The sequence below is a fragment of the Talpa europaea genome (genome assembly GCF_964194135.1).
Source record: "Talpa europaea genome assembly, chromosome: 6".
Classification (NCBI taxonomy): Eukaryota; Metazoa; Chordata; class Mammalia; order Eulipotyphla; family Talpidae; genus Talpa; species Talpa europaea.
The window spans coordinates 57906230-57925713 of record NC_140072.1 but is presented as its reverse complement, the minus strand read 5'-3'; the positions used below and the strand labels follow the sequence as shown (position 1 = coordinate 57925713).

Below are 19484 nucleotides of genomic sequence, written 5' to 3'. Positions count from 1 at the left end.
CAATACTCTACTCCCAGTATTGAGCTGTATCTTAGGAACACTGTGGAGAGGCAGGGCACAGAGCTGAGGCCAGGCTGGGGAACGAGGTATAGCAGCTTCTTGCTCTAGCCACGACCTTACCTTCCCACACCAGCTTGCTCTATGTTACTCTGCTGAAACATCTCATGGGCAGTTTAGTACAGTGATGGAAGAGTGATGGCTCATGCTGCCTGAGTACACACTGACCTACTCTGTGTCCCCAGGATAGACACTAAACACTGTACCTTGTGCAAAGCTTACCACTACCTCCCAACAGCACCATGACATCAAAAGATATTAAAATGATGTGGGTATGTAAACATGGTGGGTTTTATCTGCATGGGTATGAAATGATTATCATTTAGGCCTCATGCAATCTATTAAATGATTAAAAAGTTAAAATAATGCAAGGTTTTGTTTAAGGACATGAAAAGAACACTCTAACAGGATGTTGGATAACCCTTTCTATCTCCTTCCCTTGCTAACCCCTGTGCCCTTTCAGAACTTAAGATGACAAAAATGTTTCTGGATACTGACATACATGCTCTCATTTAACCTTACTACCACCCTAACAAAGCTGGTATTGTGGACTCCACTTCAGGGGCTAAGTGAATAGAAGAACAAACCAAGAAGCCTGAGGAGAAGCCCAGGAGAGTACGATGTCACAGAGGTCACAGAAGATGTCCACAAAGGAGTAAACAGCCTCAGGGAAGAGAATAAGGCAGGGACTGAAAAGTGTTCTTTGTATCTGACAATATGGAGGACACTATCTGTGTTTATCTCTCACAGTGCTTACAATTCTACTTGTACAAGTCATACCTTGAGTTCTAGAAAATCAAGAGTTCCAATATGAAATCAAACCCTATGTGGCGTGAGGGGGAAAATGAGATTCCAGAGAGGTGCAAGGTCACATGGGTCAGAGGCAGTGCCCATAGTCACAGACCAGTGCTGGTACTGCCCTCCTATACTTTCCCTCTACTTGTATACCTCCAAACTTCTCCAAGACAGGCATGTCCTAAAATGTTGCTTCCACTGCCTATTTAGAAATGTGTGTAATTAGGCCCAACAAATTTCACTCATTATTAAAGACAACAAGGAATAAAGTGTCAATACAAACTCAGAGAAGTGGTCTCCAGCCTCGTCTCCAACTGGTCAAGTACCTGGCCCTTAGTTATTCCTTATCCTCACACTCCTTGTGGTTTTCTATAGGCAGCTCTCAGGGTCTGTTCTCTGCCTCAATGTCTTTCATTCTTTCTGGGACTACCAATATCCAACCAGTGCTACAAAATCCCACTTTTCCACGAGATTCCAACTACCATTGCCTGATATCACATCTGACCACATATTGAGCCACTTGAGACTCTTCATCACTTTGTTCAATAAATATTTATATTTCAACTATTTCTGTTTCAAGTCTAAATATTTCACTCCTCTCCTCTCGCTAGTACCTTAAACATCTTAAGAGTAGGGATGCTGTTATATCTTTACACCCACACAGAATTAAGTACTTGTGAATAGCCTTGTAAATATAAGTCACTGAACTGTATACTTTTAAAGGGTGCATTTTATGGTATTTGAATTATATCACAATATTTGCTAAAGCTAAACAAAGAAAAATGCCAGTATGCATATAAGATACTCAAACTTTAGAATAACCAAATACCACCTGGCTGCTTCTTAACATGTGAATTCCTCAGCATTGGTAACACCATCACCAAAATTCTAGCCTAATAAACTCACTGTGGAAACCAGCAGTGTGCACTTAATAAGCACACTAATAGATGCTGACGTGAGTTACTAGCCAACGAAGGATGTTTCTTGAAACACAAGTATAATGAAAGGAAATTATAATTTAGAATCAGAAGCGCTGGATTCAAATTCTGAATGGTTCCTTCTTAGTGATATGACCTTAGGCAAATCACGTAACCGGTTTCTTTGCTTCTGAGTTTCTTCAGGCATTTTGACGATTATAATGAATTTCAAAAGGTTATTTAGATAATAAAACAAGTATCTGTACTATACTGTTATTTCTTTTTTTCTCTGTATTTTCTCTCTCTAAGCAGAATTTAAGCTTGGAATTTGGGATCATGCTCTAACTTGACTCATATCAGGGTGGCAGCGAGCCCACCCTGGGACATAGAAAATACAGAGTAAGAAGGCACTTTTGAAAATAGTGTGGTCTGTTACCTTCAGGTCACGATGGATAATAGGAGTTTTGCACTGATGCAGGCGAGCAACAGCTTCACAGGTGTCACAAAATATCTGGAGCACTTCATTCTCTGTAAAACCTGTTTGCAGGCGCTGGTTCATCAGGTTGACCACCTGACCTCCTGAGAAGAGTGCAGAACAAGAGAGGTTACAAACAGGGAGATTTCATCACAGACCCACACAGTGAACCCTTATCTACAGAGGAACAACCAGGACTAAGGTGACAAGAGCTGATCACTGGCTGAGTCAGGACTAAAACCCATGTGTCTCGATTCTCAGTGCGGGGTTTGTTTTCTTATAATCCAGTGCCTCCTCTAATACATCAAAAACAGTTCTTTATTTTATAAGGCATCCCAGATGGAAACTGCCTTCATTATGTCTTTTAAGACTAGTAGTAGAACAGACAATATGGTCCTGCTACATATGCCTGGTTATACTGTCTTTGTTGTGTACTAAATAATGCCACGGATTCAACTTGCAATCTTTTAGTAAGAATCAGATTGTACAAAAGATTCCAGGAGCAGGAAGACAGCTTTATAATTTGTACAGTTCAGTCTGACTGGCTTCACTGCTTGTTACTTGGCCTGTAGAAATGCTACACCAACATTTAATCTCTAGGACCAAAAAGTGGATGACCTTACTTATAAAATTATCCAAATCCTTGTATATTCTCCTGTCTAAACATTTTACTGTCCAAAAGGAATGGAGAAGAAGAAACAAACTGCCAAGTTAAAATCTGGTTGCATTTTACAAAACCAGGTTGATAGTTATTACAGTAATGCCTGAAATTACTGCTTAACATCACATTTTTTTTGAATAGCAACATATTCAACTTATGGACATTGTCTTTAAGGGCAAGGAAAATGACAATGGAATTAAGGGCAATTATGAAACAGGGCACCAAACAGCAAGACAATGACCCAAGCTTGTAAGTGGCAGCTGCTCAGGCCAAAAAGAGTCAAACCTCCAAACAAGGATTGTATGAAAAGCAGTCAACTCTGAATAAATTCATGTTACTGCCTAGATTTCCCAAGATAAATGTTTGAAACTCCAAGTATTTAATATCACTGTTAACAGCAACAACAGTTAAATGTAGTCTTACTAGAAAATCACAGCTCTTTGAGCAAGGAGAAGAGGGTCATTTCCATTAGATGAAAAAGATTCTTTTACCCCATAACACAAGGATGGTGGCGTGGGTGGGGAAGAGAACACATGAGGGAGGGAGGGGGGAAGCAGCATTGTTTCCTTAGGCCATCTGGAGTTGGGTCTTTATTATGTGCCTTCATTATTTGTTTAAAGCATCACAAAGAATACATTTTTCTCAATCTCATTCACATACAAGCACCAAATCTTCCTAAACCTAACAAAAATAGAGTTTTGTATTATCTACCACTTTGAAGCGTTGGTGCCCATGATTCTTGTCCTAATAAGAACAACTAAGAGGCGACAACTGGTTTTGTATCTTTTAACCTTAGTGTTCTAAACTTTAAAAGCTGAACAGAAAATATTGGGGTAGAGGGCACATTAACTGAAATGACCCCCCATGTCCTTACAACCAAGTATTAGAGAAATGACAGTTACGAGTCTGGTGCATATACTTACCTCTACAGAAGTCCATCAGAATGAGAACTTCCCAAACATCACCACTACTCACATTGTTGATACTGGAGTCAATGTAGCCCACAATGTTTTTATGCCCTGACAGGTCCCTCTATAAAGAGAATTTAAGAAATATGTTATTGAGATATATTTATCAACAGAGAGTGAGCCAGTCAGTTCCATCATTTTCTTTTTTTTTTTTAAAGACTTTATTTATTTTTATGTAGAAGAACTGGGGTACAGGCCAGAAGCGGGGAGGGAAGAGACAGTGGGAGCAGAGCAGGCAGATCTACTGAAATACACTGCTGAAGGGAGCAGTAGACGAGATAAGAGAGGTCTGCTGCACCGTGTGGGTCAGCTCCCTGGCCGGGATAGTACTTGTGCTACAGTAGCTGCTGATAGCTTCACAGTGCTGAGACTTATCCCCTTGCGCCATCAGGGAGGCCTGATAATCACCACATTTTCTTGACTGGACTATGGGTGCTTTGGTGATGGGTCCGCGATGGTGACTATCCCTGAATGGGAAGATTCTATACTTTTAAAATACTAACAATGATATAAACTAATGGCATGTCAATAAAAGCCTTTTGAAAAATCTGAGGGCCTTAATAACTTGTGGAAAAGTAAGCAAGGTAGGTAATAAATGTTTTGCATAAATACAAGATCCTATTTTTTCTAAACTAGTTTAAATCAAGTGTTCTATTTTTGCTTTAAAAAGGGGAGGGAGGCATGTGGTTCTATAACAATTACAATACAAAGCGGTTTGACCCATGAGAACATAGCTTCTACCATACTAACTGAAGAGTCTGTTCAAAGTGATAAAGTCTCTTTAAATCTGAAATTACGTACCAAAACAGGGAAAATCTTACAGTGGTAAATGAACATACCCAAACCCTGAGCATAAAAGTTAATACTAAAAATTTTCCTCTAAGTTAGGGATTAAGAGTGATTATTGCCTCAAAAAAAGTTAGACAAAGGTAGAAAAGTGACCGCTGGAATTGGCAATTGGGGAATCACTGAAAATATATACAAGAACAATTTTAGAGAAGGGATAGAACGGAGATTGAATGGAATTGGACATGTGAAAAGGGAGTTAAGCATATACAGTCAGTGACTATAGATCATTCTTTCAAAACATTACATGCTTAAGGGATGCGCAATACTGTGGGAAGAATTTGTTAGGATGAGGAAAAAATTGAGCACTGGAGAGTGGAAGGAGTCAGAAGAAAGCATTAAGATTTAAGAGACGGTGAGAATAACTGAAGGAACAATATTCCTTAGGTAGGAGGGCTGGGGGGAGGGGGGTCTATAGAATTATTGAAGAAAGCAGTTTTAGAAAGACATTTCTTTCCTAGCAAGCAGGAGGGAAACAAAATGGGTATGCACATTGGCTTAAGGCTGGAGAAGTGAACTTGTGTGAGTTCAGAGTTGTTGTTTCATTTTTGATCGAGAACAAGATCATCTTCCAAGTGTAAGGAAATGAGAAAGAACCTTGTTGAGAAAAATAAAAGGCCTAGAGCAACTGCTTTGGATAACAGACAAGGAAGATGATAAAGCAAAAATGGATCTTTAGAGTTCAAGCTTCTCCAAAATAGAAAGTGATTTCAGGGCTCATGTTTTAGAGGTTTATCCTTCCTTCTGCCTTTCAGTCTCATCATCAACTCATCTAGAACTCATTTCCATTTACACAATACTGAAAGTAGAAAGAAGTGGAAAAAATTTTGGAAACCAAAATGGAGCAGATTATGTCCTCTAAATGTTCAGAAGGCATAATCAAAGACTTTTGTAAAATTGTTTCTACAATTTACACTTTAAAAAAAGGATCAGTAATGTTGCACTTGCATTTGTCTTGTCCCAAGAGGAATAATATAGAATATAGAAGAAAAAAAACAAACAAACACACATTTGGTAGAGCCAAGAGGAGGCCAAGAGCTATTAGAGGACACAAAGTGGACAATTAACAACTGCAGACAGCACCCCAGAACAGTTTGCCAAGACATTTGCTGATCAATTCAGGCCCAAATTCCTGTTCATTTTGTCTTTTACAGAGATCCTAAATTATGTCCAAGCAGAAAGATCCTCCTCTTTGGTGGGAGACCATAGCATTTCCTTCTTTTTTGATTATTAGTTTTTAGCTTTATTTAATGAAATGGTATAGCTAGAAAAAAAATAAACTTTCCATGTGAAAAAATTACTCAGAAAATAAAGCAAATCTATCTTGAAACAAAGCATAATTCTTCCCTAAAGATATTCTTTTTTCTTCATTTCAGACTTCTTGCTTTTAAAATCAGAGTGAATCATTTCACCCAATCAACAGTTTCTATCATTGCCCAGTAATTTTATATAAACAAGTATTTTCAAAAGGATTGTCTTTTCTCTTTTTTAATACTTCCATGTAAATATTCTCTATTTTGATTGAGGTAGTAACACTGGTCTAAAACACTGTGTGTTAAAGTATTGGATCTCCCCATTCAGGTTTTGCCATAGCACAGCTACCACCACTGTCCACTGTGTGATCTCACCACTTTGTCCTCCCCTCTTTGGCCCCTCCCCCCCACTGGTAGCCTCATTTCTACCATCATATTTCTAGGGTTTGTTACTAGTTTTGCTTTATGTGACCCTTTATTTTATTTCTCTATATTCCAGAAGGTGTAAGTGACACCTTCTGATATTTATCTTTCTCCTTCTGACTTACTTCGCTTAGCACAGTCCCTTCCAGCTCTATCCATGTTGTTGCAAATGGAAAGAGCATATATTTTTTGATAGCTGAGTAGAATTCCATTGTGTATATATACCACATCTTTCTGATCCATTTATCTGTTTGGGGACACCTAAGTAGTTTCCATAGTTTGGCCATGGTAAATAGTGCTGCAATGAACATAGGAGTGCATATTTCCTTTTGAATTGGTGTTTTTGTATTCTTTAGATAGATGCCTAGGAGTGGAAATGTTGGGTCACTGGAAGATCCATCTTTTGAGAAACTTCCCTACTGTTTTCCAAAACTCCTATACTGTTTCCCATAGGGTCTGGACCAGTCTACATTCTAATCATCAGTGTAAGAGGGCTCTTTTCTCTCCACAGTCTCACTACACTCGTAGATCTGCTCTTTTTGATATGGACTGTCCTCCCATGTGTGAGGCAATATTTCATTGTGGTTCTGATTTACATTTCCCTGGTGGTAAGTGACAACGAACATTTTTCCATGTGCCTATTGGCCATTTACACGTCTTCTTTGTAGAAGTGTCTATGTGGCTCTTTTGCAATTTTTTTGATGGGTTATTTGTTTGTTTGTTTGTTTGCTTGTTTTATAATAAATTTTATTTTTATATTCCCCATACAATTGCAACCCCCTTATTTTGACCCCAATCCCTCCCGTCCCGCCCCCTACCCCCCATAGAGTGTCTCTGGTTCATAGTTTTTTGTTGATTTTGATTTTCACTTTCTTATAGTTATTCATTTTCCTGTTCCCTTATTTAAGTTTTCTAGATTCCTGCTATGAGTGAGACCATCCAGTATTTTTCTTTTTCTTTCTGGCTTATTTCGCTGAGCATGATCCCTTCCAGCGCCATCCATGTTGCTGCAAATTGCATGGAATATTACTCAGCATTCAAAAAAGATAAACACATGTTTGTTTGTTTTTAACTGTATTGGGCTGTATGAGTTCTTTGTAGATCTTGGATACCAGCCCCTTATATCGGATGCATGGTGTGCAAAACTTTGAACAACTTGATGATGCAGCAACATTTCAGATTTTAGAGTAAAACCTCCCTAGTTTATAACTGATGAGATTTATCTGAAAGACCATGATGTGTAGAAAATGTCAAGGGAAAACTCTTAACCACAAACAGATTCATACATATTTAGTGTATACTAGTAGCAGTTCTCAGCAGTAACAGGTCAGAAAATGTCCAAGCTTTGCCTGGCTTTAGTTAAAAGACCAGTCTCAGATTTACAGAATAGAAATTGTAGAGGTATAGGAGGGAACTCACACAGGGCTAACTCAGTTACCACATTACTCAGGAAAGTACAATATGTGGGAAAGATGCTTTGCTGCCCTTAATTGCAACTATTTGGAGTACCGGGTTAAAAGTATATATAATGAATATAAGTCAAAAATCTGATTTTTAGGGAAGTAGGGAATGTTCACTTAACCTATAAATCAGATCAATTTATATTACATGATTTAAGCAGTGATAAGTCTAAAGAGTATGTTTTATTTTAAACTATGTTTAAATTAATATTAAACAAGATTAGTAAAGTGCTGACAATGTATTAGAATATCTGCTTCATAGATATTTTAAATGGTTTGTAGCTGGCTCATTAACTTTCATATTTAACAGCAAAAAGTGGTAAAAACATCTTTTTTAATAAACACACACAAACATCACTATTTGAAAATCAGGCCCTCAACCCAGATCCTATAGATATCACAAAATCAAGTTTCTCTGCAGTCCTAATTAATTGTAGCACAGAAAAGTGTTCTAAACCAAGTTTAAAAATTCTTGAAGCAGGAAAATTCCTAGTTAAGAATCTTAAAAGCCATCAAAAAAAAAAAAACAAAAACAAGGGCTCAATTTCTAAGTACATCTATGGATATAAAAACCTTTATATTTATGTTCAAGAGAGAGCATTCTAAATAGCATATCAATAACACATCATTCATCTCAAAATAATAATAATGAGTAATGAATTCCATATCTATCTATCCATCTCATGTGCTCAGGCTACCCTTTCTTGTAATGTCAGCATGATACCTCAAATTTCTCATGCTGATAGTGTTTACATTTGTATAAAGCAAATTTCCACAGAGAGGTACATTTACCTGCCTTGACTCTTCATTCAAATATTCAATGTATTCTGATTTTATGACTCAGCATTATTGCTGCCAATTTCTGGACTCTTCCTATGGTTCCACAGATGCTTTTATCCATGTCAGTTTCTTCTTAAAGATTAAGGAAAGCAGTTCTAAAGTATGGAATTAGCTTATTTCTCCCAAAGTTGTAAAAAGTCTTCGGCTTTACTGTTCCTTGCGCCTTTTTTTCTCTGTAACTCATATTTCCCTTATAACTCTCTATATGGAGTTAGTGATAGGCAAATAAAAACCATGAAGTCTAATGTAGCAGTGAGAAGCAGCGCTCCATGGGTAGCCATGGAGTTCTATGAACAGTCAAAATATCTGGGTCCCTTGCAGGTATCTGCTACGTGACAAGTCCTAGATATTCCCTACATTCACATTTACTCTTCCTTTCTCAAGTCTAACTCAGTCTTACACCTACTGAAGACATTTTGAAAGTCATCTACAGTGTGATTCTAGAGCTCAAACTTTAATATGTATATCAACCACCTGGGGATCCTGTTGAAAAGCAATTTTAACTCAGTAGGCTGAGACAGGGCCTGGGATGTTGCTGGTCAGCATCACTTAAAGTAGCAAATATCTATAGCACTGCTATTCAAAATGTGGTCCACAAATACATGCGGTGAGGGGGGCGGAGCAACATGGCTGCGAGGAGACGCTGCGAGTAAGATCGCCCATTAAAAAAAGTTAATAGGGAGGTAAAGCGGCAGGTCCCAGTGAGAACTGGGACACGGAAGATAAACGGGTGACGTGACGCCAGCAAACGGCCCGAAGAAGAAAGTGGAAATAAAAGAGGACCAGAAGGGAGGAAAGCGCAGAACCCTGCTCCCCTCCCCCGCCCACAGAGTTGGCACTCTCCGACCCACAGAGAGGAGGAAAACAACAAACTAAAACGACCAACAAGAACAAACGACGCAGCAAGCGGGACTGTGAGTGGAAAGGAACTATTGCAGCCACCACACCCCGTGAACGGGAGCTGTGGAGAATCCTGCAGGATTCGCCGCAGAGGGGAGCTCCAGGTGCCATTATAGAGAGACCCCGCCCCCCAGGAAGAGGCCAGCACCAGCACACAGCCCCAGGCCGCCCGGTATACCGTGCGTGCGCAGAAAAGCGGCTCACTGGAAAAGCAGACGCCGATCGGGTAGGGATTGTGCGGAAAAGCGGGCTGGAAAACCAAGTGCGGATCGGAATCGGGATCTCGCGGAAAAGCAGTGCGGTTGAAAAGCAAACGCGGATCCGGATCCCAGCTGCCCAGGTCCCCGCACCTGCGACCTAGGCTTGCGGGGAGACGCGCGGAGGCCCTCACTGAGTGAGCAGGAACCAGGCGCCCAGGCACGGGAGTGGGATTCAAAAGGCGCCATTCCCGCGCCACTGAACTGGGCTACCGCCCACGTCCTGGAACTGAGGGCTTTGGAACTGAGACCCGGGGCACGAAATTAGGGGCGTGGGTTCCCCACGACGGTGGGGCACAAGGCAGACACAGCACCCCAAAGCCGTTGAGGTTTACCCTACCATTCCCGCTCTGTTCCCTGTCCCACGCACGGGGTGGAAAATCAGCTCCCCAAGGGCTCTAGGAGAGATCTCTGGCGCCACCTAGCGACTTGAAGCCAGCAGAGGCTCCTGGAGGAGCCAGTGGCCAGCTGGGGAGTTAGCCCACGCCGGGCCCCTTCCGACCAGTAGTCTGAGCCAACAGGGGGAGCGAGCACCCACAGCCGGGGCAGACCAGGCGCGCAGAAGAGTGTGCCTGAGACCGGACGCGCAGGGACTATGTCCCACATCACCATTTTAGAACAGGGACATTTCTTCAGTAAAGACTACCTGCAGAAGGCTTCCTCAGGAGCCAGAGGTGAGCGGGGGAAGTTCGCCCACGCCAGACCCCCTCTGGCCTGCAGTCCAAGCCCAGAGGGGGAGCAGGAACCCACCGCCGGGGCAGACCAGGCGCACAGGGGAGTGTGTCCCCACATCGGCATTTTAGAACAGGGACCTTTCTCTAGTAAAGACTGCTTGAAACTGACATATGGCTCCTAGAGGAACCAGAGGGGAGCAGAGAAGCTCACCCAAGATGCCGGCCAGTCCCAACAACACAGTGTCCCAACGCATACGGCAAATTAGAAAACAGACAGTAAGGAGTAGAAGAACCACACACAACCTAGCAACTCCCCAGGAAAAAAGCACACCACAAAAAGAAAACCAGCCCCCAGATTGCAACGACAGTAACTTGGAAGAACTTCTGAGCCTTCCAGAAAGAGAATTTAAAATTGCCGTGATTAAAAAACTGACAGAAGTCATAAAGGAAAACAATGATAAGGGAAAAATAATCAACGATCAGAAGAATGCAATTGAGTCCCTAAAGAGGGAAAACAATGGTCAGAAGAATGAAATTGAGTCCCTAAAGAGGGAAGTAAAAGAAATGCAGGAGATCAAAGAATTAATGGAAGAACTAAAGAATTCTGGGAAAAGCAAGGAAAGCAGAATAGATGAAATGGAAGAACGAATAAGTACTCTTGAAGACACAGAAATAAAAAGAACCAAAACAGAAAAGGAAAGAGAAGTATGAAGGAAAAAGAACGAAGAAAGACTTCGGGAACTATCTGACTCCATGAGGAAAGGAAATATAAGAGTTCTAGGAATACCAGAAGGAGAGGAGAGAGATGTAGGAACAGAGAAAATATTCAAAGAGATAATTGAAGAGAACTTCCCAAATGTGAAGAAGGAGCTGAAAACTGATATACAAGAAGCAAGAAGAACACCAAACTTCCACGACGAAAGGAAAAATACAGCAAGACACATACTAGTAAAGCTCCCAAGAATCCAGGACAAGGAAAAAATAATGAAGCTGGCAAGAGGGAAGAAACACATAACATTCAAAGGAAAGCCAATCAGGCTGACATCAGACTTCTCTGAAGAAACACTACGGGCAAGGAGAGAGTGGAGGGACATAGTCAACAGACTCCAAGAAAACAGATGCCAACCAAGAATTCTCTATCCCGCAAAGCTCTCCTTCCTCTTTGAAGAAAGAATATGGACCTTCCCAGACAAACAGAAACTCCGGAATTTCATTACAACTAAACCCCCACTCCAAAAAATACTACAAGGAGTCCTAAAGCCAGAACCTCAGAGGGACGAATAACAATGAAAGAAGGCCAAAAAAAAAAAAATCAAAGGAAAGACAAACACAATGGCAAATACAGATGCTAACATATCAATATTAACTCTAAATGTAAATGGACTAAACTCTTCAATAAAAAGACCCAGAGTTGCAGCCTGGATTAAGAAACAAAACCCAACCTTTTGCTGTCTCCAGGAAACACATTTAGCTACAAAAGATAAAAATAGGCTCAAAGTTAAAGGATGGAAAACAATCCTACAAGCAAATGGACCAAAAAAGAAAGCAGGAACAGCTATACTTATATCAGATAAAACAGATTTCAAACTCAAAAAGATAAAAAGAGACCCCAACGGTCACTACATTATGATCAAGGGGACAATACTTCAAGAAGAAATAACACTCATTAACATATACTCACCAAACGAAGGAGCACCAAAATATATCAGACAACTGTTGTCCTCTCTGAAAACAGACATCAGAGAAAACACATACGTAGTGGGAGACTTCAACACACCACTATCAGCAATGGATAGATCAACAAGACAAAAAATAAGTAAAGAAACCAAAGCTCTAAATAAGGACCTAGAGCAATTGGGCTTAACAGACATCTATAGAACACTAAACCCCCAAAAAACGGAGTACACATTTTTCTCAAGCGCACATGGATCATTCTCCAGGATCGATCACATACTGGGGCACAAGACAAAATCAACAGATACACCAAGATTGAAATCATATCAACCATCTTTTCTGACCATGAAGGCATAAAACTAGAAATAAACCATAAAAAGAAGGCAAGGAACTTTCCTACCTCATAGAGATTAAAAACCACACTACTGGAAGACCACTGGACTAATGAGGAGATCAAAGAAGAAATTAAAAAATTCTTTGAATTGAATGACAAGGAGGACACCAATATCCTAAATGTATGGGATGCACCAAAAGCAGTAATAAGAGGAAAATATATAGCAATAGAAGCTCACATCAAGAAACAAGAAAGAACTCAAAGAAACAACCTAATCTGGAAGCTCAAAGATCTAGAAAAAGAACAACAAAAAAAAAACCCAAAACCAGTAGAAGAAAAGAAATAATAAAAACCAAAGCAGAAATAAATGAAATTGAAACTAAAAAAACAATCTAAAAGATCAATGAAACCAAGAGCTGGTTCTTTGAAAAAATCAATAAAATAGACAAACCCCTAGCCAGGCTCACAAAGGAAAAAAGGGAGAAAGCACAAATAAACAGGATCATCAATGAAAGAGGAGAAATCACAACGGACACAGCAGAAATCAAAAGAATAATCAGTAACTACTATGAACAGTTATATGGAAACAAGTTTAACAATCTAGGGAGATGGACAAATTCCTACAACTCTATAATCACCCAAAGCTAGATAAAGAAGAAATAGAACACCTAAACAGACCAATTACAAGCAGCGAAATTGAAATGGTAATCAAAAACCTCCCCAAAAACAAAAGCCCAGGACCTGATGGATTTACAAATGAATTCTAACAAATATTCAGAGACGAATTAGTGCCTATCCTTCACAAATTGAGAAGGAAGGGACAATACCAAACACGTTCTATGAAGCCAACATTACACTAATACCAAAACCGAACAAGGACAACACAAAAAAGGAAAACTACAGGCCAATCTCCTTAATGAACACTGATGCAAAAATCCTCAATAAAATTTTAGCTATCAGAATCCAACAATGTATCCATAAGATAATTCACCACGACCAAGTAGGATTCATTCCAGGGACACAAGGATGGTTCAACATCCGAAAATCAATCAACGTTATCCAACACATCAACAAAAAGAAATATAAAAACCATATGATAATATCAATAGATGCTGAGAAAGCTTTCGACAAAGTGCAACACCCATTCATGATAAAAGCCCTTGAAATTCTTGGGATACAAGGAACGTACCTCAACATCATAAAGGCCATCTATGACAAGCCAACAGCCAGTATCATTGTCAATGGTGAAAAGCTGAAAGCAATTCCATTAAGATCTGGAACAAGACAAGGATGTCCACTCTCACCACTGCTTTTCAATATAATACTGGAAGTCCTAGCCAGAGCAATAAGACAAGAGAAAGACATCCAAGGAATCCAAATAGGAAAAGAAGAAGTCAAACTATCACTATTTGCAGATGATATGATAATATACATAGAGAACCCCAAAAACTCCACAGAAAAACTAATTCAACTCATCAATCAATTCAGTAAAGTGGCAGGATACAAAATCAAAAGTCAGTAGCCTTCCCATACACAAACAATAAATCTGAAGAAGAAGAAATCAAAAAAACCATCCCTTTTTTTATTGAAACAAAAAAAATCAAATATTTGGGAATAAATCTAACAAAAGAGGTAAAGGACCTATACAAAGAAAACTATAAAACACTGTTAAAAGAAATAGAAGAAGACACAAAGAAATGGAAAGACATCCCCTGCGCATGGATTGGAAGAATAAACATTATTAAAATGGCCATCCTTCCAAAAGCAATATACAGATTCAATGCTATTCCAATCAAAATTTCAATGTCATTCTTCAAAGAAATAGAACAATTATTGATAAAATTCATATGGAATCACAAAAAACCCTGAATAGCCAAAGCTCTCCTGAAAAAAAAAGAAGGGAATGGAGGCATCACACTCCCAGACTTCAAACTCTACTACAAAGCCATAATCATCAAAACTGCATGGTATTGGAACAAGAACAGACATACAGACCAATGGAATCGAATAGAAAATCCAGAAATAAACCCACAGATTTATGGTCAACTAATATTTGACAAAGGAGCAAAGACTATGCATTGGAGCAAGGAAAGTTTGTTCAATAAATGGTGCTGGAAAAACTGGGTCGCTACATGCAAAAGAATGAAGCTTGACCACTACCTCACACCATACACAAAAATCAACTCAAAATGGATTAAAGAACTAGACATAAGACCTGAAACCATAAAATATATAGAAGGAAATATAGGCGAAACACTACATGATTTGCACATCAAAGACATCTTTACAGACACATCACCCAAAGCAGTGATAGTGAAGGCAAAGATCAACAGCTGGGACTACATCAAATTAAAGAGCTTCTGCACAGCAAAAGAGACAGTAACAAAAACAAAGAGAAACCCCACCAACTGGGAGAACATTTTTGCACCCAACACTCATGATAAAGGACTGATCACAAAAATCTGCAAAGAGCTGATGAGACTCAACAACAGCAAAGAAAATAATCCAGTCAAAAAATGGGCAGAAGAGCTAAAAAGAAACTTCTCTGAAGAGGAAATGCAAATGGCCAACAGGCATATGAAAAAATGTTCAACATCACTTGTCATCAGGGAAATGCAAATCAAAACTACCATGAGATACCATCTTACACCAGTGAGAATGGCACATATTAAAAAAACTAGCAACAACAAATGTTGGCGAGGGTGTGGAGAAAAAGGAACTCTTCTGCACTGTTGGTGGGAGTGCAAACTGATCCAACCACTATGGAGAGCTGTGTGGAGATTTCTGGACCTACTAAACATAGAGCTTCCATATGATCCAGCAATTCCACTCCTAGGTATTTACCCAAAGGACACAGAAACATCAATTCCAAAGAACACCTGCACCCCTATGTTTATAGCAGCACTGTTTACAATAGCTAAGCTTTGGAAACAACCCAAATGCCCAAAAATAGATGACTGGATCAAGAAGATGTGGTACATATATACCATGGAATATTACTCAGCATTCAAAAAAGATAAACACATGCAATTTGCAGCAACATGGATGGCACTGGAAGGGATCATGCTCAGAGAAATAAGACAAAAAGAAAAAGAAAAATACCGGATGGTCTCACTCATAGCAGGAATCTAGAAAACTTAAATAAGGGACCAGGAAAACGAATAACTATAAGAAAGTGAAAATCAAAATCAACAAAAAACTATGAACCAGAGACACTTTTAGGGGGGCGGGGGCGGGAGGGGAGGGATTGGGGTCAGAATGGGGGGGCTGCAATTGTATGGGGAATATAAAAATAAAATTTATTATTTAAAAAAAAAAACAAATACATGCGGTGAATAAACTGTTACCAATCCAAAGGAGAAAGGAGGCTTGTGCTATTACATAAATTAATCAAGTCACTAAGTTAAGTTTTGTCTTTTCATAGTGAGACTATCTATGAAGTGAGCAACCCATTGATTTACATTCTGGCATAAGATCCCTTGAATAGCACTCACACATTTATGTCAATTGATATCTGACAAGCATGCCAGACAATTCAATGGGAAGAATGTCTTTGCACATCCATATGCAAAAAGAAGTGAATTTGAATCTATACCTTATACCAAATTTAAAAATTAACTCAAATGAGCCAAAATTTTAAAAACTCCTGAAAAAATAAACCTGTGCAAATCTTTATGAATTTGGATTCCACAATTCTTAGATCTGACACCTAAAGCACAAGCAATCAAAGAAAAAATAGATAAGCAGCATATCAAAATTAAAAACATCTGTGCTTCAAAGGACACTATCAAGAAAGTGAAAAGATAATACAAAGAATGGAAGAAATAGCTGCAAATTATATATTTGATAGAGATCCAGTATCCAGGATATATAAGGACACATAAATTCAACAATAAAGACAGTCCATGGGGCCTCCCCAGTGGCGCAGCGGTTGAGTGCTGGGTTGCGAAGCTGCCTGCAGCCTCTGCAGCACTGGTTCGATCCCCAGCTGCTCCCCGGCCACTGGAGGAGGGTCCCACATGGCGCACAGACCTCTCCTGCCGCCCGCTGCTCCCCTCAGCAGTGTACTTTGGTCCTTCTGCCTGCTCTGCTCCCCGCTCTGGCTCTGGTGAATTCTCTCACCCTCCTGCGCTTCTGACTGTACCCAGTGCTTGTATGTATAAATAAATAAATAAATCTTTAAAAAAAAAAAATTCAACAATAAAGACAGTCCAATGTAAAAAAAGTCTGAATAGACATTTATTTATTTGTTTGTTTATTTTTGAGGTAACAATGGTTTACAGCACTATACAAGAATCAGAGGAATAGGAATCATGTCTCCTCAGATGTGCATCACCATATGCCTCACCCACCTCAGGGCACCATATCCTTTTATCATATACAATTGGTTCCTCTCCTCACTGTTTCCGCTCCCACCCTCCCACTGAATAAACATTTCCCCAAAAACCATATATGAATAGCCAATAGATACATGTAAACATGCTCAAACTTGCTAATCATTAGAAAAATGCAAATCAAAACACAATTAGGTATCATTTCACAACCACTAGGAGGGCTATAATAAAAAACAGAAATAACAAAAAACTATTAGCAAAGATACGGGGATTGGAACCTTCACACACTGCTAGTAAGAATGTAAAATAGAATACTTTTATGGAAAACAATTCCCTCAAAAAGTACAGTTACCATATGACCCAGCAATTTCACCCCTATGAATATACTACCCAAGTAAACTGAAACATTATATCTACACAAAAACTTGTATAGAAATGTCTACAGCAGCATTATTTCTTTTTTTAATATTTCTTTTTTTCTTTTTCATTTTTTAATTTTAACATTTATCATTTTTTACATTTTTTAGACAATATTTGCTTCCTTCCCCCCTCAGATTGAGAACCCATAGAATCTCCTTCCCCAAGGCACCCGTGCACCATCACCAGTCCCCTGTGCTCCTCCCTCCATCCCTCTCAATCCTTTCCCTTCTCCCCTGCAGTATGTCTCTGGTTTATAATTGTCTGTTTTTGCCTTGTTGTGTTTTGTGCTGTTATTATTTTTTTTACACTGGTGTCTTATTTGGTTCCCCTATATTCCTGTTATAAGTGAAACCATCTGGTATTTTTCTTTTTCCTTCTGGCTTATTTCACTGAGCATAATTCCTTCTAGCTCCAATCCATGTTGCTGCAAATGACATGAGTTTATCTTTTTTGATTGCTGAATAACATTCCATTGTGTATATATACCACATCTTCTTGATCCAGTCATCTATTTTTGGGCATTTGGGTTGTTTCGGGGTTTTACCTATTGTAAATAGTGCTGCAATAAACATAGGTGTACAGGTGCTCTTTTGAATCACTGTTTTTTTTTTTAAATAGTTTTTTTTTTTATAGAGGCATGTTTTTATTTATTTATTTATTATATTTGTTTGTTTGTTTTGTTCATACATGCACTGGGCACAGTCAGAAGCGCGGGAGGGTGAGAGAATTCACCAGAGCCAGAGCGGGGAGCAGAGCAGGCAGAAGGACTGAAGCACACTGCTGAGGGGAGCAGCGGGTGGCAGGAGAGGTCTGCGCATCATGTGGGATGCTCCTCCGGTGGCCGGGGAACAGCCGGAGATCGAACCAGCGCCGCAGAGGCCGCGGGCAGCTTTGCAACCCAGCGCTCAACCGCTGCACCACCGGGGAGGCCCCTTGAATCACTGTTTTTGTGTCCTTTGGATAGATCCCTAGGAGTGGAATTGCTGGATCACATGGTTGCTCCATTTTTAGTAGACTGAGGAACCTCCAGACAGCTTTCCACAATGGTTGGACCAGTTTGCACTCCCACCAGCAATGTAGGAGAGTTCCTTTTTCGCTGCATCCTCGCCAACATTTGTTGTGGCTTGTTTTTTTGATATGTGCCATTCTTACTGGTGTAAGGTGGTATTTCAATGTGGTTTTGATTTGCATTTCCCTGATTATAAGGGATGTTGAACACTTTTTCATATGCTTGTTGGCCATTTGCATTTCTTCTTTGGAGAAATGTCTTTTGAGTTCTTCTGCACATTTCTTGACTGGACTGTTTATTTTTTTTTTTGTTGTTGAGCCGTGTAAGTTCTTTGTATATCATTGTGATCAGTGATCAGTCCCTTATCAGTTGGATGGAGTGCAAAGATTTTTTCCCAATAAGTGGGGTGTCTCTTTGGTTTTTTTTTTTTTTCCCGGTAATTTCTTTTTTCTTTTTTTTTTAATATTTATTTATTTATTTATACAAACACTGGGTACAGTCAGAAGCGCGGGAGGATGAGAGAATTCACCAGAGCCAGAGCAGGGAGCAGAGCAGGCAGAAGGACCGAAGTACACTGCTGAGGGGAGCAGCGGGCGGTAGGAGAGGTCTGCGCACCATGTGGGGCCCTCCTCCGGTGGCCAGGGAGCAGCCGGGGCTCGAACCTGCGCTGAGGCTGCGGGCAGCCTTGCAACCCAGCGCTCAACCGCTGCGCCACCAGGGAGGCCCTCTTTGTTTTGGTTAATGTCTCTTTTGCTTTGCAGAAGCTTTTCAATTTGATGTAATCCCAGGTGTTTATGTTTGCCTTCACTATCACTGCTTTGGGTGATGAGTCTTTAAAGATGTTTTTGAGATGTATGTCTTGTAGTGTTTTACCTATATTTTCTTCTATATATTTTATGGTTTCAGGTCCTATGTCCAGTTCTTTTATCTATTTTGAGTTGATTTTTGTGCACTGTGAGAAGTAGTCTAGTTTCCTTTTTTGCATGTGGTGGTCCAGTTTTCCCAACACCATTTATTGAACAAACTGTCCATGTTCCACTGCACATTCTTTGCTCCTTTGTCAAAGATTAGTTGTTCATATAACTAATTTTTCTCCTTTGTTTTCATCAGTAGGGCTTTAGCTATTCGTGGCTTTTTGTGGTTCCATATGAATTTCATCAGTATTTGTTCTATTTCTTTGAAGAATG

The 19484-nt window shown here is 39.7% G+C and overlaps 1 protein-coding gene across 2 annotated transcripts in view; it reads right to left on the bottom strand.

Annotated features, from left to right (window-relative positions):
• Positions 1 to 19484, bottom strand: part of AAK1 (AP2 associated kinase 1) — a gene marked incomplete at its 3' end in the record, with an annotated part of 177438 nt that overhangs the window by 67344 nt on the left and 90610 nt on the right. For both annotated transcript variants that reach the window (XM_084235555.1, XM_084235556.1), the window contains exons 3-4: positions 3829 to 3937; positions 2206 to 2348 (exon numbers count right to left, since the gene is read on the bottom strand). In XM_084235555.1, coding sequence (XP_084091681.1) covers positions 2206 to 2348; positions 3829 to 3937 — 252 coding nt within the window. The remainder of the gene's footprint in view (positions 1 to 2205; positions 2349 to 3828; positions 3938 to 19484) is intronic.